Source organism: Grampus griseus (genome assembly GCF_964374135.1).
Source record: "Grampus griseus genome assembly, chromosome: 10".
NCBI classification, from domain to species: domain Eukaryota; kingdom Metazoa; phylum Chordata; class Mammalia; order Artiodactyla; family Delphinidae; genus Grampus; species Grampus griseus.
Genome location: NC_139004.1, coordinates 29,703,412 through 29,724,100, shown reverse-complemented (window position 1 = coordinate 29,724,100; position 20,689 = coordinate 29,703,412). Strand labels below are relative to the sequence as shown.

At 41.3% G+C, this 20,689-nt stretch overlaps 1 protein-coding gene across 3 annotated transcripts in view; it reads left to right on the top strand.

The window, feature by feature from the left end:
• The window catches only part of RUNX2 (RUNX family transcription factor 2), a gene marked incomplete at both ends in the record, with an annotated part of 209,389 nt that overhangs the window by 169,300 nt on the left and 19,400 nt on the right, over positions 1–20,689 (top strand). For all 3 annotated transcript variants that reach the window (XM_082664616.1, XM_082664618.1, XM_082664617.1), the window contains one exon: positions 7,774–7,935. In XM_082664616.1, the coding sequence (XP_082520742.1) occupies positions 7,774–7,935 (162 nt within the window). The remainder of the gene's footprint in view (positions 1–7,773; positions 7,936–20,689) is intronic.

The following is a 20,689-nucleotide window of genomic DNA, read 5'->3' as shown; positions in this document are numbered from 1 at the left end:
TGAGGGTTGGGAGCCCAATTTTCCGAGTAGTTAGAATCATAGCATTTCATTGCTGGAAAACATCTTAGGGATAACCCATCCATTCTCATCTACACCTGACGACAGCGATACTCAGAGAAGGTGAACTATTGGTGCACAGCTGCACGGTTAGTGCCAGAGCCCCCCACCCAGCGCTCCCCCTGCACTTGGAAGTGCCTGTTTGTTTTCCGACGGTGTTCCCTCTTGGTCAGGAGAACGGGAAGTGAGCGGGAAAGCTCATTCTAAAACTCCAGTCTAGTTAGCAGGGTTATTAGAGAAGACATAGAATTTAAGATTTAGCATTTAGTGTAAATGTTTGGAAATGGGAATTCACGGAGGTAAGAATGTGAGTATATTTGTCTTACGAATGACAGTAATATGACAGAAATAGTCTAGGATAGGAAATTGTAAAGCTGCCTCTCTCCATTGAGATGATTGACTTTGACCCTGGTTTCAAGGGAGAGGCATAATCTTCAACTAGGAGAACTGTCTGTGCAGTTCATTTTAAGTACCCCAGTTTTCTCATGAAATATTGGAGGTTTGCGCAGCCCGAGTTGAGTGCTGAGGAGGGGGAAATGGGTGGAGGAGAAGGGATGGGAATGTGATGCTCTCTGAATGGACTGGGCTCCCCAGATACAGCAGGTGCTCACTGGGGCGCACATGGCAGAAATCACCGGCCCCTGTCCTGCCACATTACACAGCAGCCCACTGGCAGCACAGACAGGAAGCAGTCGCTTGTGTGCTGGTTCAGGCTTGGCCCCTGTTGACTTGTTTCCTCCCGTGTCTGCGTGAAGTTCAGCACCATGTCCAAGGTGTGCCCTGTTGCGAGCGGTTCTTAGGAAAGCAGCCCTTCATTCACACCCACAGACATCTAACCAGAGTGTTTACCAAAGGGGGCTCGTTAATAGCAACCACTGAGTTTCCACATGTATCTTTCCCTGGGCTTTTCTAAAGCTCTCTGCCCACTCTGCTCTCCCCACTCAAACTTCTTCATTAAGAGACTTCTCCCTGTTCTCCTGGAGTCAGTTCCTTTTCCTACGGTGCCTTTTTTTCTAACCATCTGTCTCTTTATTCCTCTCTTATTATGACCCCAAGTGTTCAGAGTTCAAGTAGGCAGACATGAAATGTAGCTTCTCAGTCATTTGAAAGCCTGGATACTCTTAGAGCCCATGACTCTTTACAAATCACTTCAGGAAATGCATGGCCCTGCTTCCTTTTCCCCATATCCGTTATTGAACTTCAGAAGCTGTGGTCCAACTCAAAGGAGAGAGCTTGCTTTCCTCATATCCACGGTTTAGATAAATGGTTGTCTCCATTTTTTGCCTGATGCAAAGACCACTTAAGACGTGTGAACCACTTCTCCCCCAAGTAGCATCAATTTTTGAGCATCTCCTGGGAACGTTGCCTCCTGTACTTCTATGTTTTGGGGTCTATAGAATGGAAAGCGGATGGCTCAGTCTCCAAGTAGCCTAAGCTGAAGGAACACCACCCTAGAAGGAGATCTTACAAAATTCACACTGATATTGGTGTCCTGTGGTTCATGTCTATCTTTAGAGCTTTTTGAAAAACACAGGGACATACTTTGAACATTTTTAAGTTACTTGTTTTATATCTGTTAGTCTTACTTTCCCCACCTGCATGTATAAGCTTTTGCACGGCAAGAAATGTCTTGTTACTTATCTATCCCTTAGGCCATTGCACTGCCATGTAGGCGTACAGAAGCTGTTCGTCACCGTAAAGATGGATGGTTTGCTGACTCCCAGAATAGCATGTAAAAACTGCCCCCCCCACCCCAAAAGCCCTGTTAAGGTGGCAGTAATGACGATTGGTACTCTGTAGGTGAAAAAGGGATAGCTAAATAAGAACCTTGCCCTCAACTTTAGTGCGTTGGGAGAGAAAGTGCAAAGTGTATATGGGCCCCTGGACTTCTGGTGTCTTTTTTTATTTTTAATTAAAAACATTTTTTTAAGCTTTTATACAATATTTAAAGGTTACTTTCCATTTCCAGTTAGTACAGAATATTAGCTGTATTCCCCTTGTGATACAAAACATCCTTGAGCCTGTCTTACACCCAGTAGTTTGTGCCTCTCTGGTGTCTTTTTAAAATTTGTCCAACAAATTTGTCCAACAAAATTTGTCCAACATTGCCTTAGTTGGAACAAATGCTGAAGGGATTCTTTTTGTCAAGTGACTGGCTCCTCTTTATTTAACCTGAGCTCTTGGTAGCTAGATTTGGTCTACAGTTTCTTGTGGAATTGTACAGCTGTAGGTCTGAGGTGTCCAGTCACTAGCCTGACCTCGGAAGCCTGGTGGCGGTTCCTATCACGGGTTCCCAGTTAGACTGGAGACTGTTTTCTTCTCGGTGTCGTCCCCAGTGCCTCCAGGAGCTCTGCCCTGCCCTAGGTCTTCTGCTTCTTTCTCTTCTCTCGCATTGAGTCATTGTGATTAGTCACATCCTGCTGTGAGCACAGCAGCCCATTGTATAGGGAAGACCTGATCTTCTCTCTCAAGTTTATGTTACAGGTCATACTTGATTATGACTTCCCTTTAAACTCCCCCCTCCCCTTTGTTAGGTGAAAGGAGAGAAGTTTGGGGAGAAATAGGGGTGGAGTCCTATTAAAACGCCCCTGTGCTGTTTAGTATTTCAGGTTTCCCAAGCACAAAAGAGTATGTGCCCGTAAAAAACCAACACCCAGGGTTTTGTTTCTAAATTGTCATATCTATATAAAGACTCCTGTCAATGCTTTGAATTTCTAGAATATAGTAATAAAAGTAATATTGTTGCTGTTTCCGAAGATTGCCATAGGAAAATAACGAATTATCGTTTTTAAAGCACCCTAAGACGATTTCAAGTTCAACGGCAGTTTTCTTGTCTTTTGGGAATGTCTGTGAAATAGAGTTCAGTTATTTTCTGAAAACTTGTGGGTGCTCATAGGTAATCTCTGGTCACCCAGGATGTAGTATCAAGGCGATGATTGGCACCTCAAGCCTCTGAGACCCAAGAAGTCAAGGATATTCTTATTTATGTTAGAGTGGAAGGACAGGGTACTTCCCTCCATGTTTCTGCAGACTCAAAAGGACGAAACATTCAGTACAACTCTGCATGGGGTATAGGAAAGGAATATGTTCTACTAGCGCTGTGGGGCCTGAGGTTGATGAAGACGGTTTCTTGTTTGTTAATGGTTAATTAGTAGGTTTGTCTCAGAGCTAGGCCCTATACTCACTCTTCCCTATTAGTAACCTTAGGATTGACCGGCGGTGCCTAAAAACACCTGTCACCTGCTCTGACTCATCCAAGTTCAGACTGAATCTCAGAAGTCTCAGGTTTCTTCAGGAAGCTGAGTTCAGAAATCGTTTATGAGATCAGGTTAAGGTGACTTTTCTCTATTGTAAGCATTAATAATTGTCCACAACAAAGCAAATATGATGTAATCATATATTTATGATAGGATTACATTTTCTTAGTGATTGGACGTTTTATTGCTATTTTATAGCCTTTTTTTTTTTCTTTTCCCCCCACTAAAAGTTTGAAAAAAGTTGAAGCATACAGTATTAGAAAACACACTAAACAGATTAGGATTTCTTGGTCTGGGAGAAGCTTAAGACTAAGAAGGAACACGATTCAGGTTAAATGATTGTAAAGGGTATCAAAGTGACCAGTGCAGATATGGTCTCCAAATGGCAGACTTCAAAACTACAGGAAGCTTTCTAAAAATGGCCCTTTGCTAGAAATAAGAGGTTATGGGCTGGAAACATAAATACAGAATGAAGGCTCAGTAAAGTAGATGCTTTAACAGTGGTGAACATTTATTGGGTTCTTTCCATGTGCTAAGCTCTTTCCTACATTACCTCATTTAATCTTCAAAACAAATTTAAGAGGGAGCTCTTCTTATTTATTCCCATTATACACATTAGGCACCTTGAAGTTAGATAGGTTATGTAATTCGTCCAGTATCACACAGGCCAGACGTTGGGGAGCTGGGATTGTTGAGGCCTCATTCACAGGGTATTAGAGAAGCCCTGGGGTGCTTGGAGACCAGTATTATTATTATTTTTTAAAGAAGCCCTGTATGGCAGTTCTTGTGTTTTATTTTTCTTTAGTAACTCTCTCTCCTTAAGTAGGTCATTATCATAGAATCTTAGGACAGTGAACTTGGAAGAGAGATTGGCTGGCCTGCAGCCTGTCCTCTGAGAAAGAAAAAAAAAAAGAGAGAGCTCGACATCTTCTCACTTGTTTAGGGCTAGTGAGAAGTTCTTTTTGCTAATCTTGGATATCTTCAGGAAGGACCTCCACTTCCTGTGCATTCCTGGAATGCTATCCTTTGATAGGAAAGCTATCCTTTGATAGACTGTTCTAGTATATATTCCAGCAGTCAGGAAGTTTATGTCAAAGCTAAAACGTCACCAATAACAAGTTCTTTTGTAGCCTAAGGGGAAGTTAGAGAAGGACTAATTACTACTTCATTATAAAATTCTATTATTCACTCCAGCCACCCTGGGAGGTTCATGCAATGGTTATTTATTGAGCACCTACTATGAGCCAGGCATTATACTGAATTGTGCTGAGTCTGATCTTGGAAATCTTTGAGACTTAACACGAGACAACCCAACCACCCTGGATAGTTTAGAGTCAGATTTTTAATTTTTTTGAATAATGATAATTAGCCACTTGCTGTATGTTATTTAATCCTTACGACACGCTCTGAGATAGTATCCCATTTTACAGATGAGGAAATTAAAGCTCAGCAACATTAAGAAACACCCCATGAAACACAGTAGGGCCTTGGCCACGTGATATGAGCTCCTAGAGAGAATAATAATCATTTTCATATAGTACTTTACAAAAGGCTTTTACTTGTATTATTTCACCTAGTTCTGTAAACAAAAATGATAGTAGTTATAATTATACTCACTTTACAGATAGCAATAATCATATCTGTTTATTATATACTCAGTATGTGCCGAGAGTGTCAGATAACTTAGAAGTTAGGCCTTAGAAGAACTCGGCCTTAAAGAAGGCCTAGTTCATGTAATGCTCACAAGAGCCCTAATAAGTGTCATCATTCCCATTTTACAGATGAGCCATTGAGGCCCCCAAAGTTTAAGTGACTTGCTCAGCAAAGTGGGGAGCTGTGATTCAAGCCTAGGCTTGTCTGTCCAGCCAGCACACGTGAGCACTTTGCTATGTTCACTTTACCATGTTATGCTGCTTCATTTTCCAGATGAGGAAACTGAGGTTCAGAGAGTTAGCTAATACAGCTGAGGTCATCCAGCTCACAGATAGCAGAGCTGGGACTCCAACTCAGATCCTCTCATCAGAAAGCCCCCTTCTTTCCCCCTGTACTGGCCTGCCTCTCAGCTTAAGGAGAAATGAAAGGCTGTATCTTACATCCAAGCTAAGTTCCCTGATTCCTTCGTGATATTTCTAAATGTCAGTGATTTTAGTCATTCTTTAGATTTCTTTGTGTTTTCCCCCCACTTGCAGGCAGAGAGCCCAATACTGCTGGCAACATGTTATAGTAGAGGGATGGAGATAGAGGTTAGACTGCTTGCTCAGGGAGTCATCTGGTGACGTTAGATTAGAACTCAAATCCAAATTTGAGTCCCGTGTGCCCTGCTCATTTTGCTACGTGGTTCTTGTCCTTTTTGTCTATTGAAAATAGTGCTTGAGAGAAGGCCTTATTACTTTTGTGAGATTGCTTTCTGGTGCTGTAAGGAATGCATCTTTTTCCATCTGAAGATCATTTACCGTTTATCTGAATAGTGAATTACATTAATGGTTAAAGCAAGGAAGTATGGCTATATCAGATATATAACAAGGACCACTCACTCAGATTTGAAATGTTGCCGATCTGTACAATGTCAGCCTCGAACATTTTAAAGCACAAAAGTTCATTACGTTAATGATCAAGCATACTTTACATTTCGGAAGGAAAATTTTCTGTTAACCATTTACAGTGCTATACTTTTATTCAAATTGCAAACTCAGGTAAATATTCCTTAAAATTGAGTTGGATGAAATTTTCCTATACATCTGTTGATACAGTAACATTAGATAAATGTCCAGATGTATTTAATTATTTTGATTCAAGGAAAGTATGTCCTATTTAGATAGTCTTTAAATAAAATATTTCTGAATGGAGCAAATAAACAAGAAATAGCTGAAACTAAATGGCTTTGTACAGAAAAACTGAGAGGCTTTAAAGAGGCATCATCTCAGGAAAACCCATGTGTTGTTACACGCACTTTCATTTGTAGCAATAAACCTGAATTGACTTAAATATATTTATAGTTTTTAAAAATTGAGCTTTTCCTTTTCAGAGGCTCATAGGTGATATAGGAATAATTTAAAATTAGACCTATTCCAAATGTATTTACTCCAGTTCAGATGTGTTTTAACCATGGAACTATCCTCGTGTCACCAAGAGTTTTTCTAAAAGACAAGAATTAATACTTACTGAGTGCTTCCCATGCTAGCCCTCTCCACATAGTTTTCTCATGCAATTCCCACATCCCTGTGATTCGTATATTATTACTCCCCCACCCCCTTTTACAGATTAGGAAACTGAGGTTCAGAGTCACTGAGTAATTAACCCAAGATCGCACAGCTAGAAAATAGAAGTCTCAGAACTTGAACCTAATTCTGCACATTCCAAAGTCCATGGCTATTCTAATATACAAAGCTGTCTTGAGAACAGCCTGATATATGAGAGTGTTTAAAATTTTTAAAATGTGAAGTTAGAAAAAAAAATGATAAGAGAAATTTGCTTATGATTCTGTTTATACCTCCAAGAAACTCCATAAAGATAAATCAAAAGATATTGCTAATTCTCAGCAGGTCACTCTAACCAGTTGGTAGCCCATTATTTTTATCGTTATAGTGACTGTAGGTAACACTAGGCCACATTCCAAACATGTGACATCTTTGAAACAGATTCCAATAGGATTGAAGACATTTCCCTGTTGTGTTTTGGATCATTTTCTTACTGTCAGAAGCTCATGTGCTTAACATTGAAACTGGATGGTGATGAAGCTTTTCAGTTCTTAGTTGGCTTTGAAATTAAGTTTTGTTTTTTCTTAAAGGTTATTTTCTGGTGTAGCTTTAGCATGAGAATAACATAACTGGCTCCCCTCTTTCCTCTTCTCCTTACATGCTGCCCCTTCTGTGCTCATCTCTACCCCAGCCTCCTAAACCTCAGACTGGAAAGGGCACCCCCTCGATATGCCTGGAAAGAAAGCGAACCATGCTAAAATCATGGAATCATTTACAAACCAAAAAGCACGGCTGAAAGATAGTGGCTGGATGTGTAGCAGTAAAAGGCACAGTCTACCTGCTCTTTAATCAAATAAATCGTTCCCAAATTTTCTAACTTTTTAAAAAAGAGATAAGTAATACCTATTCATTGGAGTAATATTAAAAAAACATACAGGAAATACAGAAAATAAATAAAATGGAATTCAACTTTGTGACGATAACCAAAGCAGATTGTTTTCTTAAATGACAGGCTTTCCAAATAGAAATATTTACGTGTGAGAGAGACAAATAGTCCTTACACACGATCCATTTTGTTACTTTCATAAAGACGCGAAGTCTAGAAAGCTCTGTGCCCTAGGGGGCCTGCAAGGGTGGAGTTGTGGGAAATAGACCGTCCTTGTATATTCTGATTTTCCCCTGCTTTATCCTTTCTGAGTCTGGGGTTGTGTGTTCGAAGGCCACAGCGGCTGGTGTGCTAAAGATGTTTCTTCTTTGCCCAGATCCCAGACAGACGCAGTCTTCCCCGCCGTGGTCCTACGACCAGTCCTACCCCTCGTACCTGAGCCAGATGACGCCCCCGTCCATTCACTCCACCACCCCGCTGTCCTCCACCCGGGGCACCGGGCTGCCTGCCATCACCGACGTGCCCAGGCGCATTTCAGGTAAAGACCACACTTGAACTCAAAACCCACTCCGGTGCAGGGGTGGGGTTGGGACTGCAGGATGAGCCCAGCTGTCTCAGCTACACTCACAGTAACTCTCCATCAGAGGCATGTGGACAAGGGTCTGACAGCTGCAAACCAGGTCTTCTGAATTATGGGGCTACTGAGTGCTTGAACTTAAACTGAAGTCGAGAGACTGAAAGTCCACCAGAGATGGCATCCTTGTCTAAGATGACACTCAGGGCCCTCCCAGTTTCAGTCCCACTGAATTGCATGCCCTTTGGTTGGCTCTGTCTCCTAACTGGGGCCTTCTCCTGAGGGTCTTGTACCAGGCCTTCCTCTGCTTGTGTTCCTTTCTGTTCCTAACATCTGCCCGAAAGCCAAATTACAGCCTGAGGGCACAGCCCTCCGTTTCTAGAGGCTCTTAAATCCCAGGAGTCCCAGGTAGCCAGTTCTGAGAGAGAGCGCCTGCAAACCTCAGATCCTTGCCAGACATGTGTCACTCCAAGTGCAGGGGGGCTGTAAGAGTCTTAAAAGGCCACGTATGGCCTCTGAGCGGCCAGCTCAAGACCGAGGCAGCCGCTCCACGAATCACACAGCTCACTGCTGTTGCTGTCAACGTGGCAGCCCCGGGGCTCACACACCCCCTCTTCCAAAGGCACCACAAAATTCTGTGACTCATGGTGGCAGCGTGTGTGATCAGCATCCTGGCTGCCCCTCTCTCTCATGGAGAATTCATCCCAGGGAGCCAGAGAGTATCCACGAAGATGTCAGACTGACAAGTGGAGGAAAGTTAAAGGCTCTTGGCCAACCATATGAGTCCTGTGAATAAGAAAAAAAAATCTGTCATCCACCCCTTGACATCCAGACTGCAGCCCTGCCCCCATCAGTACAGAAGCAGCCCCCCAGAGACACACACAGTTGGATCCTCTATTTGTCAGACACTCTTCTCAGCGTTCGGGCGCCATGCACCTGTTTGACTCCTGGCCAGGTTAATGCCTTTCTTTCTTTGTCTTTGTGTTTCTGTCTCTGTTTTCTCTCCCTCTCTCATTTTCTGCAAAGCTCGAAGCCGGTACTCACTCCGCTGAGTTGCACCACTGGCAAGCTGACGGGCCGCCAGCAGGCTTGCAGGTTGTGACTAGCTCAGACTCCTTTATTTCTTTCAACTTGGGAGGAGGGAAGGCTTTGTTTCTCAAGCAAATAGCAGGAAAGGGCTCTCTGGTCCTAATGCCTTCACATTTTCTGCCACAGACGGACTCCCATAGGGGTGAGTAGGGAAAGAAGGGGTGGGGGAGGGAAACCTCAAGAGTCTTTGGAAAACCACGTGACCACTTTTCATTCCGACCGCTGTTCTTATTGTCATGAATCACATGGTATTTGTTGGGGAAGTGTGCAGAGTATAGAATTTTAGCGATCATTTCCCTTGACTGGAATGACTCCCTCCCATTGGCAAACACCAGTTAACGACACAGGAAAGGATGAGGAAGGTACGGGGGTGGGTAACCAGGGCTGACGCGGGATCGTAGGTGTAGTGTTGGGTGGTGGGTGTTGAGTTAGTTCTGGTCATGCCTTCTGTAGTTTAGACTGAGTCCGTTTTGTCTTACACGGGGCCAAGGTGACACGTTGCCGGGACAGATTTGTGCAAACTTGGTTTCTGTTTAGGGTCGTCTGGGGCTTCCGTCTGTCCCACCCTCTGTGGCTGAAACAGATTTTGCTGTTTGTCCTCTGGCAGTACCTGGAGGAAAAAAAAAAAAAAAACCTCAGGGAGTGGTCACAGCCTTAGAGACACTTATCTCCAGCATTTTCTCGCTGAGGTGTATTCGCATGTGAATTCAGTGGGAAAACCGTTGAAAGTAACACTGAAGATGGCATTTTATCACTTACATGTGTGATACGGAGCAGCCAGATTATTTGGAGGCAATGTACTGATAATTAATTGAAACATTTCCATAAACGAACACAACACAGCTTTCCTCATTTCACAGAGGAGACAGAAACTGGTTAATTACCCAGCCGTATATTGATCTGAGGCCAATGGTGGGAACGGGCCTCTGCTTTAAACTAGTTTGAGACTGAGTTTAGTCCAGTTTTTTTTCCTCCCACCCCAAACATCTCTATGAGTTGTTCCTGGCAAAGTAACATGGTGCCAGGGTGGGAGGTTCTGTATAAACATTAAAGCGAAGAGAACAGAAAATCCTTCTTGTCAGCAGTAGGGAATCAGGAAGAAAGAACTAGAAGTGGACTGTAAGGGAACTAGAGGAGCCTTGCTTTTTCTGACCTTGCTCTTGGGTGTGGGCCTGTGTCTGCAGCCCAGGGCGCTGCCTGGTGGACTAGGGGACCAAATCATCTGGAGTGAGCCCCATTTTCAGTTCCCTGGGGACTGGTCCTAGGACACTTCTTGGAGAGGAGCCTGTCTCATAAGTTCTCAGGTACCAAGTTGCGTACTTTCTTCTTCTTATTCCCCTCAATATCTAAAGGTATCCCTAAGTTCCAGGATGCTATGTCTCTGCAACACGGACAGCTAAAATATTAACCTCTGTCTCCATCTCCAAGTAGCTCTGTGTTCACTTTTTAAGATGCTTTCCAGAACAGTTCCTGTTTCTCTGTGTAGAGACATCAGTTCTCATCTCGCTATATGAAGGGATACACAAAACATTCTCATATGATCTTGGGTGAGAAAGAATAAAATTCCTCACTTATACAGTAGGGTTGGAGGTTCAGACCCAGGTTTGAATTCTAACTCACACATATATCAGGCAAGTTTCTTACATCGCAGAAACTTAGTTTTATTATTTGTCAAACAGGGATATAATATTTATCTCTTGGGGTTACTGTGAGGATTAAATGAGATGCTTAGTGTAAAGTGCTTAGGGCAGGCCTGACACACAATTTGTGCTAAACAGATTGTAGCTGAGATTATGAAGCTAACATTGTTTTGTAAAAATTGTATGTCTGTATATAATTTGCAGGCAAGTCCTGGTTTAAATGAATCAGTAGGTAAAAATCTAAACTTTTAGAGGGATTATTTGCTTTCTAAAATGGATGGCTACAGAGTATATTTAAAACAAAAATCACCATGAGATATTTAAACAAGTTAATACTCATGTGGCATTCATAAAGCACTTAACACAGTGCCTAACACATAGAAGTACTCAATAAATGTTTGTCATCATTATTATTATTCCATAGACTTATAAATTTTTATAGAGCTAAAAGCAGTTGGGAGCCATTCACAAAAACTCAATAAAGCGCTAAGAGAATATAACTATTCAGTTATAGTGTCAGAAAATAGAAGATGTTAAATTACACTTAGATGTAACTAGGCATGCTAAGGTTCTTTTCCAAGGAGTTATAGGAATAAAGGGGACCAGAAAGATCTTTCAGAAAGAAATATTCCTAAAGAAATTCCATTTCATCCTAAAAGACCATTGCAAAGAAAGACCATGATTTAATCTGTTTAAAGGCCTTCAGAGAATCCATTTTTACAACTTCTTTTTTTGTTATCCTTTCTTCTGAGTAATTTTTCAAGTGCGGCTACAAATGCTCAAACTTAATGAATTATGATAATGACAGTGGTATTATACCACATAGCTCCTGTAGTCTCCCTCAAATTCTTTACGGAAGCAAGGAGTAAATAAAATAAGATGATAAAGATACATCACTAACATTCTCTACTTTATCGCAAAGAAAGATACAAACCCAGATATCTTGAAGTTCACGGGGGCAGTACAAAGATTCAGAAAATATTTCCTTAACCTTGAGTAGCCTTCAATAGTATAACAAGAGCAATAGCGGCGGTTATAAGTTATGGCTGAACAGTAAATTATTGTCGTCTTGTTGACTAATAGGGTCTACCTTATTGTATTGAGTTTAGTTCATATCCAGCCGAATTATAAAAATCGAGCAGAAACCAGTCTAGAGATACCTAGTGCAGCAGAAGCCCTGTAGGGGTTGGTTCCCCTCCCCACCCTACTTACTGTGGTAAAGTACGGCCTTATCACATAATAATCTGTATTTAAGTGGCACCCCCCAATCCCCAGAGATTTTATACATTATCTCATTTCATCTTATATGATCCTAAAAGAAGATTCACTACACAGAGGTAGCCAAAGTTATTTCTCACTGATTCTATTAAAGAGCAAGGTGTGTGGCAAGACAAGCAAGGAACCTTGACAACAAACCAAACCGTTGCATGGCTTCATCATTGTAATATTATCACCCATGGCATTTTTGATGTTCAAAGCACTTGTGGGGCTTAACACAAAGATGATAATTACTTTTCTGGAGCTCATTAAAAAAAAATAGTACGTAGATAAATAATTACTGGCTTTCAAAATGTAGTTTATGTAATTATACTCTTAGGAAAAGAAGCACAGCTGTTTATTGAGTCTTATTCTTTGACTGGTGGGTAAGAGTGTGAGCTATTGTTAGCCTCCTAGCGGAGACTGTACCTTGGGTTGGTTATTCACTGCAAAAAACTCCTCCTCGCCCCACCCATCTGAGGGAAGTATCTTAGATTAACCTACGTCTGTACCACTCTTTGGCATACACGAGGTGGAAGGGGTTTATACAGGCATTTTTCTGCAGTCTTGGTCATTGTGCCCATGGACCTCTCTGATCCTTTCTGGAGGTCTCTTAGTGTGGTAGGATACATGAATTAGAGATGCAAGGTCATACACATTGGCTGCCTCAGGTACCCTGGGAGAGGCCAATACAGGTTGTGTGGATGATTTTTCTCTGCAATTGTAGGATCATTTTACATGAGACAGAGTTAAGAACTGTAATCTTTTTGAAGTTTTTTTTTTCCTGTTTAAGCAAATAGTCTTGAATTCCTTCTTTCAAGACATTTAAATATCGACGAATTCCACTTAACTGTACAGGACTATTAAAGATGTCTCAATTTTTATGACTCTTAGTCGCTCAACTATAATATTTCCAAAGGGCAGCAGAGAGTAGGGATGAGTCTAATAAACAAAGTTCCTAAAAATTATTTTATTACTACCACAAAATCTAGAAACTGCAGTGGAAAAACTCCATTTGCTCACTCAAGGTCTATCGGGAGGGTTGTTTCATGTCATTTCAAAGCCGGGGGTGTTTGATGTAGTTCATTTTTGAAATGTCGCTTATAGCTGAGTTTCTGTCAGCTCCCCTGGTTGAGGGTTTGGAAGCAGCAGCTTCAGTAATGTTTCAAGTGTATGTGGACATTAATTTTAGCAGGGCCACTCAACTCACAGAGGGAGTGATGCCTTAAGAGAGGTAAAAAGGAAAACTCCAGCAATTAATACTAATAAACCAGAAAGTTAAAGCAACTATAATAAAACACTAGACCATCCACTCTTTTTACTGTAGAACCCTTCCTTTCTTAAGACCCACCTATTTGGTAGACACACCTCTGCCATCGCAGCCATGGGCAAGTAATTAAGTTTAATAGGAGCCACTCTTATTTTGAAGACGTTCTCTGTTTAAAGCCACAGAGGGGGAAGTTATTAAATTTAATGGACCCTAAACAAAGGCAAGCCCTGTGTTACCAATTGAACATTCCATATTCTTCCCTATAACATTGACTGTGATCGGTTGGGTTCTTTTTGCATTCCGTAAGTTGCAATTCATCTCGCTTTCTTTAGAAATGGGCTATTTTCTGACATGAGCAGAGGATATTTTTTAGCTTACTGCTGTAGGCCCAGTTTTCCAGGGCCTCCCTGGACCTCAGTTGAGCATAACTTTTGAGTTACTGGTGCTGAGGATGCAAGAAGTGGTTTCCATTCCTACGACATCAGTGGGGGATAGTTGGCCCAGCTCACAAAGTTGACTAAACTTGGTTGTATGACTAGTTACTGCTACTTGTAGCTAGACTGAGCTACCGAAGCACAGAATGAAACCTGTGTACACGGTTCGACTCTGACTTTATACGTGTTTCTTGTCAGTTGTTTCTATGACGATTTATTTTTGATACATGTACAACCACCCACATATGGAGAAAAGCCTCAGTAATGAAAGCAATCATGCTTATGCAGGGATGGCAAAGACATGGTGACACATTTTACTGAAAGGTTTGCTCTAATCCCTTTCTTTTCATGGAAGAAAGCTTGGGAGCTTGAACCTAACTTCACCAAAAGTATTAAAGTTAATTTTTGAATGACACAGTGGCTTCTGTGGTTCGCTGTGATCTGAGAAGAGGGTGGAGACAGTTGAACTAAGGAAACCTGAGTTTTAGTTTCACTGTCACTAAAGACTCTTTGCACTGTTCTCAGGTATGTCAGTTCATTTATTGTGCCTCAATGGTCCTGTGTAAGTGAATTACTCAAAATTGCCCACCTACGTGTCTCAGAGGTTCTGCAGGGAGTACGATCATGTCCGTCCAGGGATTTGTTGTTCTTAGGACTTTTGGTAAAGAAAGCTTGCCTGACCTGATAAATGCCAGTGGAAGAACGAAGTTATGTCATTAGCTTCAAAAGAGTAGGAACATACTATCATATATATTTGCTTTTAAATGAATGCTCTATTTTTTAGAGCAGTTTTAGATTTACAGAAAAATTGAGCATAAGGTGCAGAGTTCCTATCTCTCTCCCCCACACCATCCCCACTGGCCACTTTTTCATATTATTAACGTCTTGCATTTGTGTGGTACAATTGATGAACCAATACTGATGTGTTATCATTAACTAAAGTCCATAGTTTACAGTAGGGTTCACTCTCAGTGTTGTGTGCTCCTGTGGATTTTGCCAAATGCATAGTGCCATGTAGCCACCATTACAGAATCACAGAGAAGAGTTTCATCGCCCTAAAAAAATCTCCTGTGCTCCACCTACTTCTCCTTCCCCAACTGCCCCCCAGCCCCCGGCAACCACTGATCTCTTTCCTGTCTCTATATTTTTGCCTTTTCCAGAATATCATATAATTGGCCTTTTCAGTATGTAGCCTTTTCAGACTGGATTCTTTCACTTGGCAGTGTGCATTTAAGATTCCTCTGTATCTTTTCATGGCTAGATAGCTCATTTCTTTTTACTACTGAATGGTATTCCATTGTAAGGATGTTATTAAATTTTAAAAAACATCCAGACTGTTCTCCCTGCACCTCTGAATACTACCACCCCATTTCCTTTTGTTACTGACTTAGTGATATTTCTTTTTAGAAAGCATTTCATGCATTCCTACCTGGGGGAACAAGTCCTCTGTCTCAGCAACTGTCCCCAAATGGTCCAGATTATGGTTTTCCTTATCTTTGGCCCATTTAAAAACAAAAATATTTAGTCATTTTATTTATTTATATTTTTTGCTGCATCGGGTTGCAGCACGCTGCTCAGGCTCTTCGTTGTGGCACGCGGGCTTCTCTCTAGTTGTGGCATGCGTATTTGCTCTCCCTAGTTGTGGCACAAGGGCTCCAGGGCGCATGAGCTCTCTAGTTGAGGCGGCTTAGTTGCCCCGCGGCATGTGGGATCTCAGTTCCCTGACCAGGGATCAAACCCACGTGCCCCGCATTGTAAGGTGGATTCTTTACCACTGGACCACCAGGAAAGTCCCTGGCCCATATTTTATTTTATTTTATGTTTAAAATTTATTTAGTATTATTTTTTGCGATACGCGGGCCTCTCACCGTTGTGGCCTCTCCCGTTGCGGAGCACAGCCTCCGGACGCGCAAGCTCAGCGGCCATGGCTTACGGGCCCAGCCACCCCGCGGCATGTGGGATCTTCCCGGACCGAGGCACGAACCCGTGTCCCCTGCATCGGCAGGCAGACTCTCCACCACTGTGCCACCAGGGAAGCCCCTTGGCCCTTATTTTAATTAAAATTTTTTTCTTTGGTTTTGCCCATAGAAACATTTACCTTTAGGTGGTCGTTCCCATCAATTCAAGTACAGCACAGACCCAAGCTAAAAAATACCGATCCATTTATGTTATGGATTGATAGCTGCCTCCACAAATACTCAACTCTTCTAGGTAAAGGATGCTCCTTTTCTTCTAAGAATGCCTGGCATTCCTCAAGTATGCTGTGCTGCCTCATACTTACGGGCCAGCCCATTTCTCTGCATTGGCTGGACAGGTCCCGACTGATCCTTCTTCAGGCATCCTTTTCCCAACCACCACTTTCCTCCAAGTGAATCACTCTCTCCTCCATTTCTCGTCTCTGTACTTTGGGCACATCTCTAATGTGTATGTATTTTCCTTTAGTAATAATTTCATTATATGCCTTTCCCCTTTCGTAGAAGATAGGCTTCTCCAAGGACAGGACTGTGTCTCACACATCCTTGCACAGGATATTGGTGCGTAGTAGGTGCTCAGTGAATGTTTAATGGAAAAACTATTAGTGGAAAAGACGAGAAAAAAAAAAAAGGAAGACTGGCATGTAGGAAAAAATGAAAGAAGAAAGGGGAAAAGGAGAACGAAGATTTTATTCACCTGGGAAAACAAATAAAGGACAAAACAAGAGAAACTTTTATGACTGATAAGGACAGGAAATAGCACAGTAAGAGTGTGCATGAGCAGTGTATATTTTTATTTCCCAGTCTCTTTGCAATGTGTTTCACATTTAGAACACATATCAAGACTGCATCTGTTTCCAGTACTTGCTGCTAACAGTTAGTAATCATGCCAAAACATACTTTAGATCCAGCTTGAAACCAAATGATCAAATAGAGTTTTTGATTTCTAATTTAGAGTCTGACATTAATTATAGCCGTCATGTAATAAAGTGTCAAAATCTTTTCTGAGAAAACGATAGAAATTATATTAACTAAGCCATAAAGTGAAGCAAAATTATTCCTCCAAAACAAAGCAAGAGATCTGGTTTGGACAACTGTCATTTCTCACAAAGTCTTCTGAATTTTTCCTGTTTTCACCTATTCTTCCCCCCCCCCGCTTTTTAAACTCTTGCCGTATAATGGGGTTTGGTGACACGTCACCTCACCGTCCTGGTCCGTGGTCTCTGGGCAAACTACACTTTCTCAGTGGCGCTCTTAATGCCTGGCATCGAGAACCAGGCTTCTTTATTCTTGGCCCCTGCTGGTGCCAGCTAACGTGGTCTTGGTTCTTTGGTGGCCATGTTACACTGTTTTCTCATATTTGCCACTTCCTGTCAAGCTGCGCTTCTCCCATTTCTAACTTCTGCAGTTTTTTTTTTTGTTTGTGTTTTAGATCCAAGTATAGAAATTTATAGTTCTTCCTGTTAGGTTTTATTTTATTTAATTCAGGTAATAGTTTCTACCTGTCAAGAACTTTGGATTTTCATTAATGTCACCCAATATATTAGTAGTCTCTTGCTTTCTTTCCAACCTCAAGTGTCTTTCTTCAATTCATTTCAGCCATTTCAAGTCGGGTCAACAGATACGTAGTATGTGACTTAAAATGTGCTTAGGCAGGCAGTGAATAAAAGCAAAACAGAAGACAGCATCTCTGCCTTCAGGAAGGTTTCAGTCTCGTTCAGAAGACATGATGGGAATATGACACGGTTACATTATGATACCAGCCCGTGTGGATGCCGGAATATGCAAAAACTGCTCAGGATTTTAGTGAAAGGAAATCTCTTTGGCCCCTGCGTAAACTTAAAGTCTTCTCCTGTAGGAAATTAAAATTCAATTCCATTCTGCTCAGATTGTATTTTTACTCTGAATTGCTTCGACAATTACGTTTTCAGCTGAAAAAAAAATTACACTTGTTGACACGTGTGGTTTCATAATGTTTCTTAAGATATGACAAGAATATATAAGACCTTGTCTTTTCCCAGCTAGATTGAAAGCTTCCTTTAGGCCAAGGACCTGGCCTTCTAATCCTTTGCTACCTCTGTTACTCTCTCTCTGCTCTGCATGTAGTTGCTCATGGGAAGTCCGTGCCTGAAGAAGAAAAGTCTACCCAGTAGTCCGGGCTGCATGCCTCAGGGTTAACTATGCTCTGACCATTAGGAATTGGCGAATAGATCTAGAAGTGGGGCTGTATCGGAGACTAAGGATAATTGTCATTTACCTTAATTTCATATTCTGTATACACAACTATGGTCCTAGCACGTGATGATGTTATAGAATTTTCCACTGTCTCTTTTAAAGTGAAGGAACACCGTTAGACATGTGCTCTAACATATACATGCATTATGTGCATGTATTTACCTATTCACTACATTTAGAATGAAAATACATGCGAATATTCTTAACAGGTCTCTTATTTGGGATAATCCTAAATATCAACCAAGCTACTACTTACTTTTTTTCAGGAAAAATACATTATTAGTATTATTTTTTACTTTATTGAGCACTGCTTTCTCAGGAAATATTACTTGATCAGTGCTGGTAGAAAAAGGGAAAGAGAAACTGCATGATTATATTAAGTTAGTTTTTACATTTGTTAATATGTAGAAATAATTATAAGGGAGAACTTAGAAAGATATAACTAAACAAGTAAAAAGCTTTTGAATAATTTAAATTCTATATGATAAAATGTAGATTACAGCACTTAAATTTGAATGGTTCCAAGTCATTTTTGGGTAGTATTTTATTTCGAAGAGTTCATTTTCATAAAACAAATAGGAAGGCATATATTATTAAATTGGGTTGGAACATAAGTCACTTGTTCTGAGGTAAATCTAGGATCCCATTTGACTAAACTGTCTAAATTATTATTTTTTTGATGTGACTCTCAAGAAATTCATGAATGTCAAGTCTATGAACATCCTATAAATTAAAATACTGCTCAGGCAACATTGTCCCTGAATATCTCAAAGGATTTCTTCCTCAGAAAGTTGTCATATCTTTTCCAGAGAGACTTTCACCTTAAGTGACCAGCTTAGAAACTGCCAAGCATGGGGGACTGGGATAAGACCAATGTTTCTGTATCCAAACGTTGGCTACAGCTGTCTCCAACCCCAACGGTCACCATTCCAGCTCCCTGTTGTAATTAATAATAATGTTATCATTAATGGAATAATAATAACAAGTATCAGGATGGTTATAAACACTCCACCCTATGCCAAGGAGAGCAGTGATTCATAATAAATCAGTAATAAACCCATTGATGTGGATACAATAAATCCACATGTAATTAAGAAGAACCCTTTCTATATAACAACTACAGAGGAAATAAAAACAGGCTTGGAAAAGAGGAAAAAGTCTGATAATACTGTTGTGGTCCTCATCATCAAAAGTAACAAACCTGTAAGCTCCCAACCTACACCTTGGGAAAACAGTGATTCTCAGTATTGCTTAAAGGTGTGGTGGAGAATTGGCCTTAAAGATTCCAAAAAGGAGGGGCTTCCCTGGTGGCGCAGTGGTTGGGCATCCACCTGCCGATGCAGGGGACACGGGTTCGTGCCCTGCTCCGGGAAGATCCCACATGCCGCGGAGCGGCTGGGCCCGTGAGCCATGGCCGCTGAGCCTGCGCATCTGGAGCCTGTGCTCCGCAGCGGGAGAGGCCACAACAGTGAGAGGCCCGCGTACCGCAAAAAAAAAAAAAAAAAAAAAAAGATTCCAAAAACGAAAGAGTTTGACTCCCTGGGCAGTTAATAGAACAAGTTCCATTTTTTCTGACCTTAGAAGTTTATAGTTTGTCAAGAGTACCACCCCTTTGAAGCATTAGCTGGGTCTCGGTTTTCCATCCACTCTCTCTTTTAATTGGCGCATTTAGACCATTGACATTTAAAGTGATGACTGATACAGTTGGAGTAACATCTACCACATTTGTTACTCTTTTCTTTTCATTGCCTTGTTCTTTATCTGATTTTTGCCTTCCACTCTCTTCTGCCTTTTGTGGTTTTAATTGAGTGTTTTATATGATCCTCTTTTCTCTCCTTTCTCAGCATATCAGTTCTACTTCTTCTTTAACCTTTTTTTAGTGGTCGCCCTAGAGTTTGCAGTGTACATTTATGACTACTCCGAGTCTGTCAATAACACCATACCACTTCATGGGTATTGTGAGTACCTCACAATATATAAACATCTGTGTGTAGGTTTTGCGTGGACGTAAGTTTTCAACTCCTTCGGGTGAATGCCGAGGAGTTCAGTTGCCGCATCGCATGGTAAATGTCTGCTTAGTTTTGTAAGAAACGGCCACGCTGTCTCCCAAAGTGGCTGTGCATTTTGCATTCCCACCAGCAATGAATGGGATTTCCTGTTGCTCTACGTCATCTCTGTGTGCCTTTGTATTTAAAGTGCCTTTCTTGTAGATAACATACAATTGGGTCTTTTTTTTTGATCCACTCCAACAGTCTCTGTCTTAATGGTGCATTTAGACCATTGGCATTCCATGTGATTATTGATATAGTTGGATTAGTATCTCTTTGAGGGGTTAGTAAAGTCTTAAATAATCTTTTTAATCCAGCAAATGATGGAAGCATTTAAATTTGGGACACGCATCCCCAAGGAGAATAGAACCCAACAGTGATAAAATAACAGTTGTTCAATAAAATTGTGTTGAATTGACTTGGTTTATCAGAAAAACATTTCTTCTGAGGCCCAGGCATAGGGCACAGTGATTAAACTCTCATAGCATCACTGGACGTGTGTTGGAAGCAGCACTTGGCTAGGAATTGAGGAACCTGGCATCTAATTTTGGATGTGCCTCTGAGTTCTTGAGCAGGTCGCTTAACTTCCATGGGTCTTAGTTTCCTCAGGTGTGAAATGAGTTAGTTGGGCTAGATACTCGTGAAGCTTTGAATGTCTGTGATTCTAAATTAAGGCACATCAGAAAACTGGATACTGCCACCCATAATAAGAATAAAGGCTAGTATAGTATTTGATTTATGAACTGAATTTATAGGAATAACTACTACAGGT